At 45.8% G+C, this 12270-nt stretch overlaps 1 protein-coding gene across 3 annotated transcripts in view; it reads right to left on the bottom strand.

The window, feature by feature from the left end:
- The window catches only part of TOX3 (TOX high mobility group box family member 3), a 73692-nt gene extending 63473 nt beyond the window's left edge, over positions 1-10219 (bottom strand). For all 3 annotated transcript variants that reach the window (XM_064723216.1, XM_064723217.1, XM_064723218.1), the window contains exon 1: positions 9443-10219. In XM_064723216.1, coding sequence (XP_064579286.1) covers positions 9443-9544 — 102 coding nt within the window. In that variant the 5' untranslated portion in view covers positions 9545-10219. The remainder of the gene's footprint in view (positions 1-9442) is intronic.
- Between the last annotated feature and the right edge of the window lie 2051 nt (positions 10220-12270).

The following is a 12270-nucleotide window of genomic DNA, read 5'->3' as shown; positions in this document are numbered from 1 at the left end:
AAGAATTACAGGTAGAAGAGCACACTGGACACACCACACACCTGTGTATGCACAACACTCAAGTGCTGTTTGTTTGCCTGCTTGAGTAGGTATTTCATGAACACATTTTCCTTTCATATGATGTCTGATTAATCACTCTGAGTCATATTTAGCCCTGTCTTTCACCTGATTCAGTCTGAGCTGCACAAACACCGAGGTTCTGTCCCAGCTGCGGTGGCTCCAAGGATGTCAGGTTTTTGGTATGTGCCATCAGCCAGCCCAAGGCAGAGCCACAGGAGATGAGAAAACCACCCAAGGAATGGCAAAGGCACCCACAAAGCTGATTCCAGGAAGGGAAAACCTCAGAACAAACCACTGTTTCCATCAGCAGGCCAGGGAGAGCAGGGGGCACTGAACCACTGCCCTGCAGCCACCGACACACAGGGATGGCTGAGTCGGAGTGCTGGGCAGACCCAGGTGAGACAACCCTGAGAACTGAGACTGAGGGCTTGTCACATCCTTGAAACCATTACAGAAGCCACACAATACCCAATGCACCTTACAACATCATCCAAGACCCCAGCACAGAGCTATTACATTAAAAGGGGCTTAGATGGAAGTATGAGAATGAAACAAAGGCACTTCTGCTCTGTCATGAACACCAGGTAGATCTCTATCGTGGAAGCAGTGATGCAAGCCACTGTTTAGGAAGCCTGGCTGCCCTGTGTGACACAACATCTGATTTACCACTCTGCATGCTCTCCTTGGGTCTCAGCTGCACCACCACGGGAGCATAAAGATAGCTCTAAGTAGGATTTAAAAACGTCAGGAGGAATGGACAGCAGAAGAATCTGTTAGATCCTTTTATTTAACAATATCCTGAAATTGCAAATTATTTGGAAGGACAAAATAAATTGATACAAATGACTTCATCTTATCATTTGCAACACAGCAATTGGACAGTCTCATAAAACCACAAAGAGAAAGTCACATAGGCATAAACATATTATTTACTCTCATTATTGCTTTGTAGTGCAAATCTATACTAAGCTCTTGTGTTTGAACCTCACAGTGTATTTACATCTATGGTCCAGTGTAGTTTTGAGATCAGTCTTGTTTTACTAAGTTCTGCTGGGAAAAAGAGCAGAGAATGCATCATAAAATTCTGGGGCTTTACCACATGTATAGAATAGGCATTTTTAAATGTAAAGTATTTCAAACTGTATCAAGCAAAACAACAGGAGAAAGAACCATGTTGGGCTGTGGTAGGAAACCACAACTACCAAGTGTTTTGCTACAAAAGATAAATAGCACAACAGCCCCATATTTACATGGCCACCACCTATTATAGTCATCATTTCAGCCACGTGCTTTTCAGGAAACCACAAAAGTAACAGCATAACCTATTAAAGTAAACAAAATTATTATTTTTCCTTGCCTAATAAAATTCTTCTTTATTTAAAGAATGTAAATAGAGGACTGTTAATCCCCTATCAGGTAAACAGTTTACTGATAAAAGTACAGTTTAACAAAAGCATTTTATTAATAACAAATTTTATTAATAACAAGTACTGAAATACAGTATCTCAAACCATTCACAAATTCAACTATTTGTGTAAGCCTTACAACCATGAAAATAGGAGGATAAAAAGAATGGCGGATAAATATGATCTGCTCTGAAAATAAGCTACTCCAACATTCAGCAATTGATTTTTGCATGGTTTTAACACCATTTTCTTATCAAAATTAGACAGTTAATCAATACTGAGGTGTTTAAGTATGTCCTGAACCTACAAACCTTTATACAATTCAGTGACTTTGAATACAGGCATTGTCCCATTGGGATAGAAAGGATGATTCATAAAGCTCATGTTGTTTCCTTACAAAAAATGCACAAAAACCCCACAACAAAAACAAAAAAAAAACCAAACAAACAAAGCTCCACCCCAAAACAAAAAAAAAAACCCCTACTTTATTTACTTGGATGTCTAAAACTATTTAGATTTTAGTTCCCCATCTAATTTCCCTCATATTAACTGCTTAGAGAATTACAATACTAACTATAACCACTTGGAATGCCAAACACAGCGGAGCTTCTCTTGAAAAATTTTCTTAAGGAAATCAAAGGGAGAGATGAAGACACCTCGCCTCAAGTGATCTCAGCCATCTGCACATAGACTTCATTTTCCACAAATCCTACCATGCTGGTAATTTTATGTATTTCCAACCTTTTGTTAGGTTCTCCAGTTGATCAGAACTCTTCAGAATATTCACTGTAGAGAAGGAAAATTCAATGCAAATGTATCTGTCTGAGAAATTGCTGCTTTAACGCAATGATTTAACATAACCATCACTTACATATGTGGTAAAGCAGAGCAGGGAAGAGAGGAGATCCCTGTGCTGCTGCCTCTGCAGCTCTCACCCCAGCCAGCAGAACCTCTGATCTCTTATTTCAGAGGTTACCAGTCCAAGTCCTGCCATTTCACCCCAAAACACCCTTTGTTTTTAACCTATGACACAACCCCACTGTTTTCCACGTTATTCTCAGCTCTCACAAGTCTTTGGCCAGGAACAATAACGTGGCTCTGTGACCCAGACAGTGAGAAGGGCTGTTACTTTAAAACAGTGAAAATAAAACATTGAATGGATAAAAATTTATCCCATGAAATACAAGGTCAGGCCTGATCTAATGCACATGGAAGTAAGGGAAAGATGCCCACATTGAATGGGTCTTCTATGGATGTAAAAACCACTTTGGTACAAGGGATACTTTCAACTTACATTTTTTGAGAATGGATTGCTTTTCTTTCCCTCTTGATATGGAGCTTTTCAACCAAATGTGGCTGCTGGGCAAACTGGTTGTGCAGGAATAAACAGCAAACACTGATGCCAAGAGCTGGAACATGAACTATACAAACAAACTGAAAACTAGATGAACTGTTTGCTTAAAACAGTTTTCAATTATAAACTAACATTGTCTATTTTCAGCAGCACACCTTTGCCAACACAACTCAGTCTGCACCATGGGTCAGTCATACTCCCAGCACTCTGCTCATAAGACACAGTTATTTTTAATGTGATGAAAATAATATTTTCAGTTAATCTGCCCATTACCATGAAGTGAATGAAGAAGTTCATGAAAACATCTGTTTGGATATTCAAGGTTAGCCATCGCAGAAGTAGCTGTGTAATGACAGTCTCTCCCCTTTTGGTTTTAATATTTCAGCTGCCCTGTAATGCCTGTGATTTTGAATACATTGTTTCAGGCACAGAGAGAATACATTCAAAACAGGATTTGGACTGTTTTGACACATGCTAACATCAGTGGAAAAGATGTGAAATAGAAATCTTGTTACAAAAATAAAAAATGAATAACGTGGCAGCAAGCATGATCTCATCTAAGTCTTCATCTGAACAGAGCACAGAGGCAAAGACCAGAAGGCTCTTGTGTGACATTGTTATCTAAAGTCCTGATTAGATTTTCACCTCAGAGTTCTCAATTTTGGTAGCAATCATCACAAAGATACTGTGGTGACTGGCACTCTATAAATACATCACGCAGACAGGTAACAGTACAGAACACAGCTATCAGATAAGAGTGTGAAGCATTTGAAAATTCAACCCTGCCATTAGGTCTGTATAACAGTACTCAATTTTACAGCAGTGGAAAAGTGATTACAGATAAAGAGGTAGGATTAGTGCTGTACAAATTCTTCTCCTCTTAAATTTGATCATCATCGTTCAGTAGCATTACTTAGGTTTTTAAGGAGTATCAGCATTCAACAAATACACAGGCATGTATTAACTGCAAATTTAATAAAAGCTGCAGCACAAACCACAGGTCACAGTTTGACTGGCCTCGCTTTGTCAGACACTGCACAAAACTGCAACAAATGAATCACACAACTGAGAGCCTCAACTGAGTATCTGCCAAAGAATAGAGGCTGTTATTTCCTGTGCTTCTATGTTAGATTTTATTATAAATTTGCAATAATTCATTAAAGGTTAGGCTGGACTGGGTACCCGTCTGTGAAGTTCAAGGTGGTGTACTATGGGTGGTACCATGGGAATAAGGTTCTTGTTATCCCAGTGGATTTGGTCAATGGGAATGAGGTTCCTGTCACCTCAGTGGATTTGGTCAATGTTTCCTTACTCCAGGTGTAAAGTGGAGCTCCGTGTCCATGGCACACACACCCCAGAGTTGTGACTGCTACAAAACATCACTGTTTTAAAAACTCCACCCACTAATGATTTCCATACACATCTTAAGTACTCTAAGTATCTCCTAAGCATTACATTCAAACTCTTCATGGATTACTGTATTCTTGCAAGCATCTCACTGATATGGTTGTAACCAACTGTAATGAAAACATCTAAAAATATTTCTAAAAATTGACTTCCACAAAGTATATTTGTTATAAAATCAACTCTCAACCAGCAAATGGTACATTGAGTATAGGAGCTGAATTATGAATTATGTAAGCAACAGAAGAACTGTACACTGCACAATCCAGTCAGTGTCCCCATTACAGGTGTTCATTCTGAGCACCCCAGGTCCTTGCCCAGCTGTGGCACACAGGGGTTTCCTGTTTCACAGCCAGCTCTCAGCTATGGCAGAAAACCTCAGGGGTGACTCTGCCTGCAAAGCAGCATAATGCAAGGTGGGGTGATGATACAAATTGTAATTTTCATTCTGGTGGACATACTCATATGACCATTTCACTTCCTCTTCCAGGGACTAGGAATTCTATATACAACAATTTTAGTGCTGGACTGGACAGACAAATATTCTGGGAATTTTCTGCTCCCTAGCAGTAGTTGCCTACACAGTCCTGAGGTTTTGAGATATCCAAGGCAGGAGCTGGCTGTTCTGGGAAAGAAGCAGTTGAGCACACTTGCCACGTGTGCCAGATGATCAGTGGAAAATGCTGGTGATAAAATATCATTTACTGAGTTGACACTAAACAGAAAGTTCCCAATCCCCTGCCTGAGCTGTCTCCAACAAGACCTGTATTTGTGTCTGTGCTACACACCTCTCATTTTTGGGAGCTGCCTGGTGCTTTGTGGCCCTGTGCCACCAGCTGGGGCCACCTCTGCCATGGTCAGGCTGTGGACACACACACAGGAGCTCAGCACAGAGCAGCAGAGCAGAGCCCAGATGTAAACAGGCATATCTGCAGGGCAGCTGATGGGTGAGCATGGAGCTTTCCATTTTAGCAACATACACGCACCCATTGTCTCCCACCATCTGCTGCAGGAGAGGAAAACCTAGGCATATAGAGCCACACTAAATTTGCAAGAAGAGTAGTTTTAAATTATTTGCATAACTGTAATCCACTTTTTCCTAACAACACACTAATAAGAATGACTTAGAGCCCCAGTTTAGCTGCTACTAAACTACTGCTGTCTTTGCTTTACCTCTGGAAGAACAAGATAAACTTCCTGAGCTTCCTTTGTAAAATGAAAAATATTTCAGCCAAAAACATCAAGCTCTGACAATCTCATATGTATGGTAGTGCCTAAATTAAGGTATGTATGTTTGAAATTTGTATCCTTCAAGGACAATCTGTGTAGTAGAGATAAACGTTATAAAATGCAGGCAGCTAAATAATGAAGTAAGGATTCTGGAATTTAATATGATAACTCAAGCACTGAGCTGTATGTATTTAGGTTTTGGAGTTTTCACATTTTCCAAATGGCATTATAAGAATTACAGCTCCTTAAAAAAAAAAAAAACACATGTATATGCCAGGATGAATACTAGTTTCCTAAATATTTTTAGTACAAGACATATAATTTACTCAATAAGTGAAAAAGTTTGTTTAGAAAAGCTACTCAACTGTACTGAATGTCCAAAATCATTCTCCATCTGCAGAACCATAAAAGGGCTCAAAACAGAAGCAGAATGTTTTACAACAGCTGGTCTCTTTCAACTTTCTGTAATTTTTATAGCTCCTTTTTGGTGATTTTTTTTTTAGTATACTGCAGCAGGATTCTTCTAGAAGCAGGCAAACCATGGTTTCACTTGTGCAACTCCATGAAGCAGAAGTGGATCGCTGTTATCCTGAACCAGGCACACACATGCAGGGTCAAGTAATGCACTCTCACATCAGGGCTGAAAACTTATCAAATATGGCCCTGATCCAGCAAAGCACTTAAGCACATGCTTTACTTTAAACATGTAAGTAATCCTATTAGAGCAAATGAGATTCAGCATAAACCACTGGACTGAATCTCAGAATACCTTGGTTGTGGCCCTGATTATGTCAGTGACCGACTGGGTAACCTTGGACAAATCACTGCACTTCTGTGCCCCCGTTTCCTCTTCTGCCCTCTCCATGTGCATGCCATGCTGCACCACCTCCCCAAACGAGTCCCAATGGATCTCCCAGAAACTGCTGCACTGCCAGTGGTGGCAGGGATGTGGATGTACACCAGTCCATTTCAAACACCTGTCTTGCACTCAACACTAACTCTTCTCCAAAACACCCCAAGATGATGCCCCTGACCCTCAGGTCTTCTTATCCAGTCCTGAGCACCAATTTCAAAGCACAACGTTGCACTTAGAAAGCAGCTGGGGTGGAATCCAGCCAAGGCTATCTGCACAAGGCCAGCACAGCTCCTCAGCACGCCTGGTTCCAAACCCAGGGCTCAGGATTCAGCTCCCCTCCCATCCCTGACCCCTCCTCACAGGGCACCCTGAGACCCCAAGTGCTGTCTGGGGGTTCATGGGTCAGCCTGCCACATTCCTGCCAGTGCTGCAACCACTGAAGGACAAAAACCCTGCAGGCCTGGGAAATTCTGTTTAAAGCAGGCAGGTGGAAGGCAGCATTGTCTCACAGGGTGCAGTGTATTTGCACTAAAAGGTTTTAAATTTGGTATTTTTAGACACTATGATGCAAGGTACAATTTTCCACAGGCAGGCCATATGCCATCAACTCTGTGTCTTAATGATCTTGAGAATATTTTCACATAAATAATTCTGCTTTTGCACATACATACAACCACCTAGTCTGTTTACTCTTGCCATCACGCTGCTTCCCAGCAGTTGTCACAGGCAATGTCACTGTCACAAGGAGAATACGAATTCAGCTCCTAACAATGAAGCAGGCATGGATGAGTGGGCAGGACACTCAAATGAGTTTCAGAAAGACTTGAGGTGAAATACTGTCCCTAGTGAAATCAATAACAGTTCTCACATTTACTTCAACAGAGTAAATATTTCAGCCCTTTTTTTCAGTGCCTTCTGGTCATCGCAGTATCTAACAGAACAATCATTTCTTTTCCTTAGAAACACAGGGAAAAGGACAGAAGACAAGGAAAGCAAAGCAGGGAGGCAAGATATCAAAACAGATGTACTCTCTTTATCAGAATAATTTAAAACTCCACAAATTTACAATGACTCCTATAACTGCAGATTATAAACAATGCAGAAAATGAGATTAGATTAACACAGTTAGGCCCATCCTTTCTAGGAACTCATTCACAAATTCTTCTTCTGTCCTTGAAACACCTGTACACTACGTTGCTGTTTTGCCAGCTGAGCCAATGAAGAGCTCACAGCAACAGCAACACAATTCTGCGTGTGTCAGCCCGCTCCAGATCAGGCCTGCTGCATACAAAGATATCTATTATAAGGCACAAGCATCATGAGCTGTACTCTGTTAATTAAAATATTTTCTGCTGCAGACTGGAAGCCTGGCCTACGAGGTACTTGCCAAAATTACGTTCAGGAGTACAGCAACTGAAATGTGTTTCTGAATAGGCCAAAAGTTAGTTACTTTTGACTTTTTCTGAATGCACACCCTGTTCTCTTTGTACAACGATGGGAAATACAGTTAAAAGGTTATATGTAACTGTGCACTAGCAGCAAGCTAATGGACATGAGAAACTACCGGTATTCAAAAGATATTAAAAATTTTGGACATACAAAGAAATGTAGAAAGAGCCTACAGAGTAACCTGCACCTGAGCTGGAACTGAGCGCACGCCTTGCACAACACAGCAAAGTCACAGAACAAGTGAAATTTACAGTAAACACGCCGGCTGCCAGCAAGCGCTGCAAGTTTCCAAAATTAGCCGGCTTATCAGCCAGCAGCGGACATTTACGAGGCATTTCGGAGCTCCCGGAGCCCTCAGCAGCGCTCAGAGCTGGGGCTGACATTTATTCCATCCCCACCTCACGCCCTGCGCGCTCCGCTCCGCGCTAACAAAGCGCACCGCGCGGGCGCATGCGCGGGCCCCGCGGCCGGACAGACAGACAGACAGCTGGACACGGGCCGGACAGCTGGACACGGGCCCGACACCGCACCCCGCCTGCCCAAGGCCAGCAGCAGCGGCCCCGGTGGACACCAGCCCGCAGAGCGACACCCACGGCATCCAGCCAGGCGCGATTGCTCCGGGAGAAAGTTTTCTCCAGCTCCTGAGTCTATTTGAACGCCACGTTACTGCTCTCTCTGAATTTCAGCAAAGTTTATCTCTTCGTTTTGAAAAAAAAAAAAAAAAAACAGGATTTAACGCAAGTTCAGGCTTCATGCAGCACCCTTCGTTTTCCCCAGCATCTCATACAGCGCCTCACAAAAGGCCCCAGAGGTTGGACAAACATAGCACCAGGAAAAACACAGCGTGAAAGGGATCTTTATGTGCATGTGTGAGGGCCCAGTGCTAATAGCTCAATGTGCTATTGACACATCACAGTGCAAACAGCTAAGGCTTTTTCAAAATAGCGTGAGTCACAGTGTCATTCTCAACTTTAGGTAATTTGTGGTAAATCATCCCCGTATTATTAAAACATATTTCTGTAAATGAAGGTAAGACACTGGGAGATGACTATTGCTTCTAAGGTTTACTCCAAACACTGCACATGCCGCAGAGGTGTGAATAGACAGAAGTGGTACTGCAACTTCTGTGACAGCCCTCGCCAAAGCGGAGCGCTAGTTACCCTCCTGTACCAGCAGCTGATGCACTTTTGGATAATCCTCCCGTTTGGATAATCCTCTAGTAAGGAACCGGCCGTAACAGAGCCGTGCTGAGCCGAGAGAACAGAGCACAGGGAAGCTCCGTGCTCTCCTCCCAGGGCCGTCCGAGCCCACCGCGCTCTGCCCGACCCGCCGGGAGCCGCCCGGGGAAAGTTCGGCAAGTGCCGAGCCCAGCGCGAACGCTGCGCGCCCGGGACGCGCCTTTGTTCGCCGGCCACGGGGAGCAGCATCGCTCCCCGAGCTCCTCCCGGCTGTCTGCCGCTCGCACCCACTGAACACCGAGCACCGGCCCGAGGGCAGGCTCCCCGGGGCGAGCCCCGCGCCCGGCCCCGCCGACCGCAACTTTGCGGGGCTGCGCATCCCCCGGGCCCGCGGAGAGCGGCGGGCGCACCGCCCCGGGCTCCGCGCATCCCCCAGCCCCGAGCCTCCCGCCCCGACGGAGCTCCGGGCAGCAGCACGAGGAATAACACCCGCGGGAATAATCACCTTGTTGTAGTTGTAGTAACCCAAACACTGGGCAAAGTCCAGGTTGGAGGGGTCTCCGGGGAGAGCGCTGCCCGCCGCAGCCGGGTAAAATCTTACATCCATGCTGGAGATTTGGTCCACTTGGAGAGACCGCCGGGAGGTTTAATAGATCCACCTTCAAGCGCCTTCCCCGGGGCAGGGGCACGGGCGAACCGCCGAGGGAGCGGAGCTGCGGGGCGCCGAGCCTGCCCGAGAGCAGGGACCGGGGGGCGGCGGGGACAGCGGGGGAAGAGGCGGCGGAAAAGTGCAGGTAAACAAGGAGGAGAAGAGAGCAGGATGAGAGGAGAGGTGGGCAGCGGACCCCAGGTGGCTGGATGCCCGTCCACCTCGGCGGGAGGAGGGGAGGGGAGGGAAGGAGGGAGGGCAGGGGAGAGGGAAGGAGGGAGGGAGGGCTGTTGTTTTTTAAAAGCTCAGTGCCAAGCCACAGGCTTTGCCTCCGCATTCAGGAGCAGCTGCCGTACACAAAGGAGCCACGCGCCCGGCGCGGACAGACTGATGGACGGAGCGGCCGCCCGACAAAGGCGGGGGCACCGTCAGCGCCGGCGGAGCGGGGCACGGCGGGGCCGCGGCCGCCCCGCGCTGCCGGGCAGGGGGCGCCTACCCGGGCTCGGTGCAACAGGGCTGCGCTGGGCGGGCGCTGCGGGGCCAAGTGCCGAGCGAGCGGCGCCGCGCTGGCAGCGCTCCCGGCCCGCGCCCCTCCCCGCCCCGCCCGCCGCCGCTCCCCCGCCCGCGCCCTGCCCATGGCTGTCCTCGCTCCCGGAAGGGTCCAGGTGAGTAACTTTCGCCGCTTCCACCAGTTTTCCGCCCGTTTCTGGTGGGGGGGATAATGCACTTTTATCGATTCACACCGCTGCCTTGCTGCGTCAGGTTGGTAGCAGAAGAAACGAGGTTTTTCTAACGTGCTGTCAGGAGCAAGACTTTAAACCTGCCTCGCTTACAGAAACCTCCTCACACTCGCAAAGTCTCCGGGTGATGAGTCAAAGCTACCCGCTAATAACCAAATTTGTTTTGTCAGTCGTAGGCACAGCCCAGCCGTATCTGCTCCCTTGCACAGAGCTTTGCTGACCTGAAAGTCTGCTACAGAACTTTTGGAGAAAACACTAAAGCAGCACAAGGCCAGCTAACCTTACAACTTGAGCCCTGCAGACAAGGTGCAAGGAAGAGTCAAGGCTCCAGTGACAGGGAGAGGATTGCCTTTTGGGTCTAGGGCGGATTCCTGGGCAGTTCTCATGCCACTGAAAGTATGTCCCAGATGGAGCTTCCTCCATTCAGCTGCAAAATAGCAATGGTAACATAAGTATACAAGGCTTAACTGTACAACAGCAGCAAGACCTCTGAAGGACAGACATCCTTGGGCCCATGCTCAGTCCCCCTTCTGATGCCTGCCTCAGGAGCTGAGTGCCCCACACTTCATCTCCAGGCATGATTCTTCACTGTCTAAAAACATCGGGAGCAAACTGTAAAACAGTCAACAGCTACATCATGTAGAAAGGAACATCTTCCCACTTCCATTCCTAGAAATCTTATGTTCAATATTTCTGGTGGCACAAGTAGCTCATGGTTGCACAGGACATGCCAGACCACCCTTATTCAGGATATTGGTTCTGAAGTATCACACTTTGAAGCAAACATCTCTAGCACGGTATTTTGCACTAAGAGCAGAATTAAACATAGCACAGATACATGTTTGTATTTCCATAGAGCATTCAGAGTTTAACTTTCTAGAAAACTGTGTATGAACGGGTAAATGCCTCGATAGCAAAGATAACAGGCATACACTGTCACATACCTAATCCAATTTCATATTCATTATGGCAACTGTTCTTAACCGAAGGCAAAAGACTGCAAAATGTACTCTGTTGCCAGGAGAGGAATGGTTAAGGCACGTACAGCACAGAATATTCACACAGGCACACCCCATATCAGTGGCAAAAAATTACTTATGCTCCTGAGAGAAACAAACTGTTCAGAAAAAGACAATGAAACTGTTTCAGACTGCAACATCACATCAGAGCATTCCTCCAACACAGTGATGGAAAAGTGGTGGTGTACAGGCACAGCAAACTGAGGCAGAAAGTAAAAGTAGAATTCTACCCAAGTGCATGTTATATTAAACAGATTCTTAGGTGTAGGAGCAGATCGTTGCCCTCAAGTTCTGGACTGCTCTGCTCTATGAACACAGCTATTTCCCACTGCCTAGCTCTGGGTCCCTGCACTTCTCGTGACATCTGAAAGCACATTTCCACTGAACTCAGAGGAAGATTACACGAGTGAGGAATGAACAGCAAGTGATTCCCGATCTGGCTTTGGTCCTGCTGCCACACTGCAAGGAGACACTGCAGGGCTGCAGAGCTGTGATCCATGGCCCTGGCACTGTCTGGCAGCACAGCCCAGCCCAGCCCAGCTCTCCTGTCCCCTGCTGGAGCAGCAGCCTCTGCTGCAGGCTGGCTGCAGGTGGGAGGCACAGCACTGGTTGGGAGACTTGGGGTCAGCGCATGTGCAAATAGTGGTGATGGAAATAGCGATGATTTTAAGTATTCTGCTGTTTGCAACACAGTTCCTTCTGAAAGTAATACACACAACAGTAATACCTCAAAATACTCTGTTTTGACATCACTGGCTCGGAAAGTTAACGTAAATTGGGACAGACTCAGTCAGCCTTTAAAAAAAAAGTAATTAAAAAAACCCTCAAGCGAGGCAAAACACCCCCAAAGTAATATTTGGTGAAAAGTTTTGAATTACTCTCTGTTTATACTATAATGAAAATAAAGCAGAACTTCAGTATTTTC

This window comes from Zonotrichia leucophrys, chromosome 11, assembly GCF_028769735.1.
Source record: "Zonotrichia leucophrys gambelii isolate GWCS_2022_RI chromosome 11, RI_Zleu_2.0, whole genome shotgun sequence".
Lineage (NCBI taxonomy): Eukaryota > Metazoa > Chordata > Aves > Passeriformes > Passerellidae > Zonotrichia > Zonotrichia leucophrys.
Note: the sequence above shows the minus strand (reverse complement) of the source record. Positions and strands in the feature narration are given on the sequence as shown.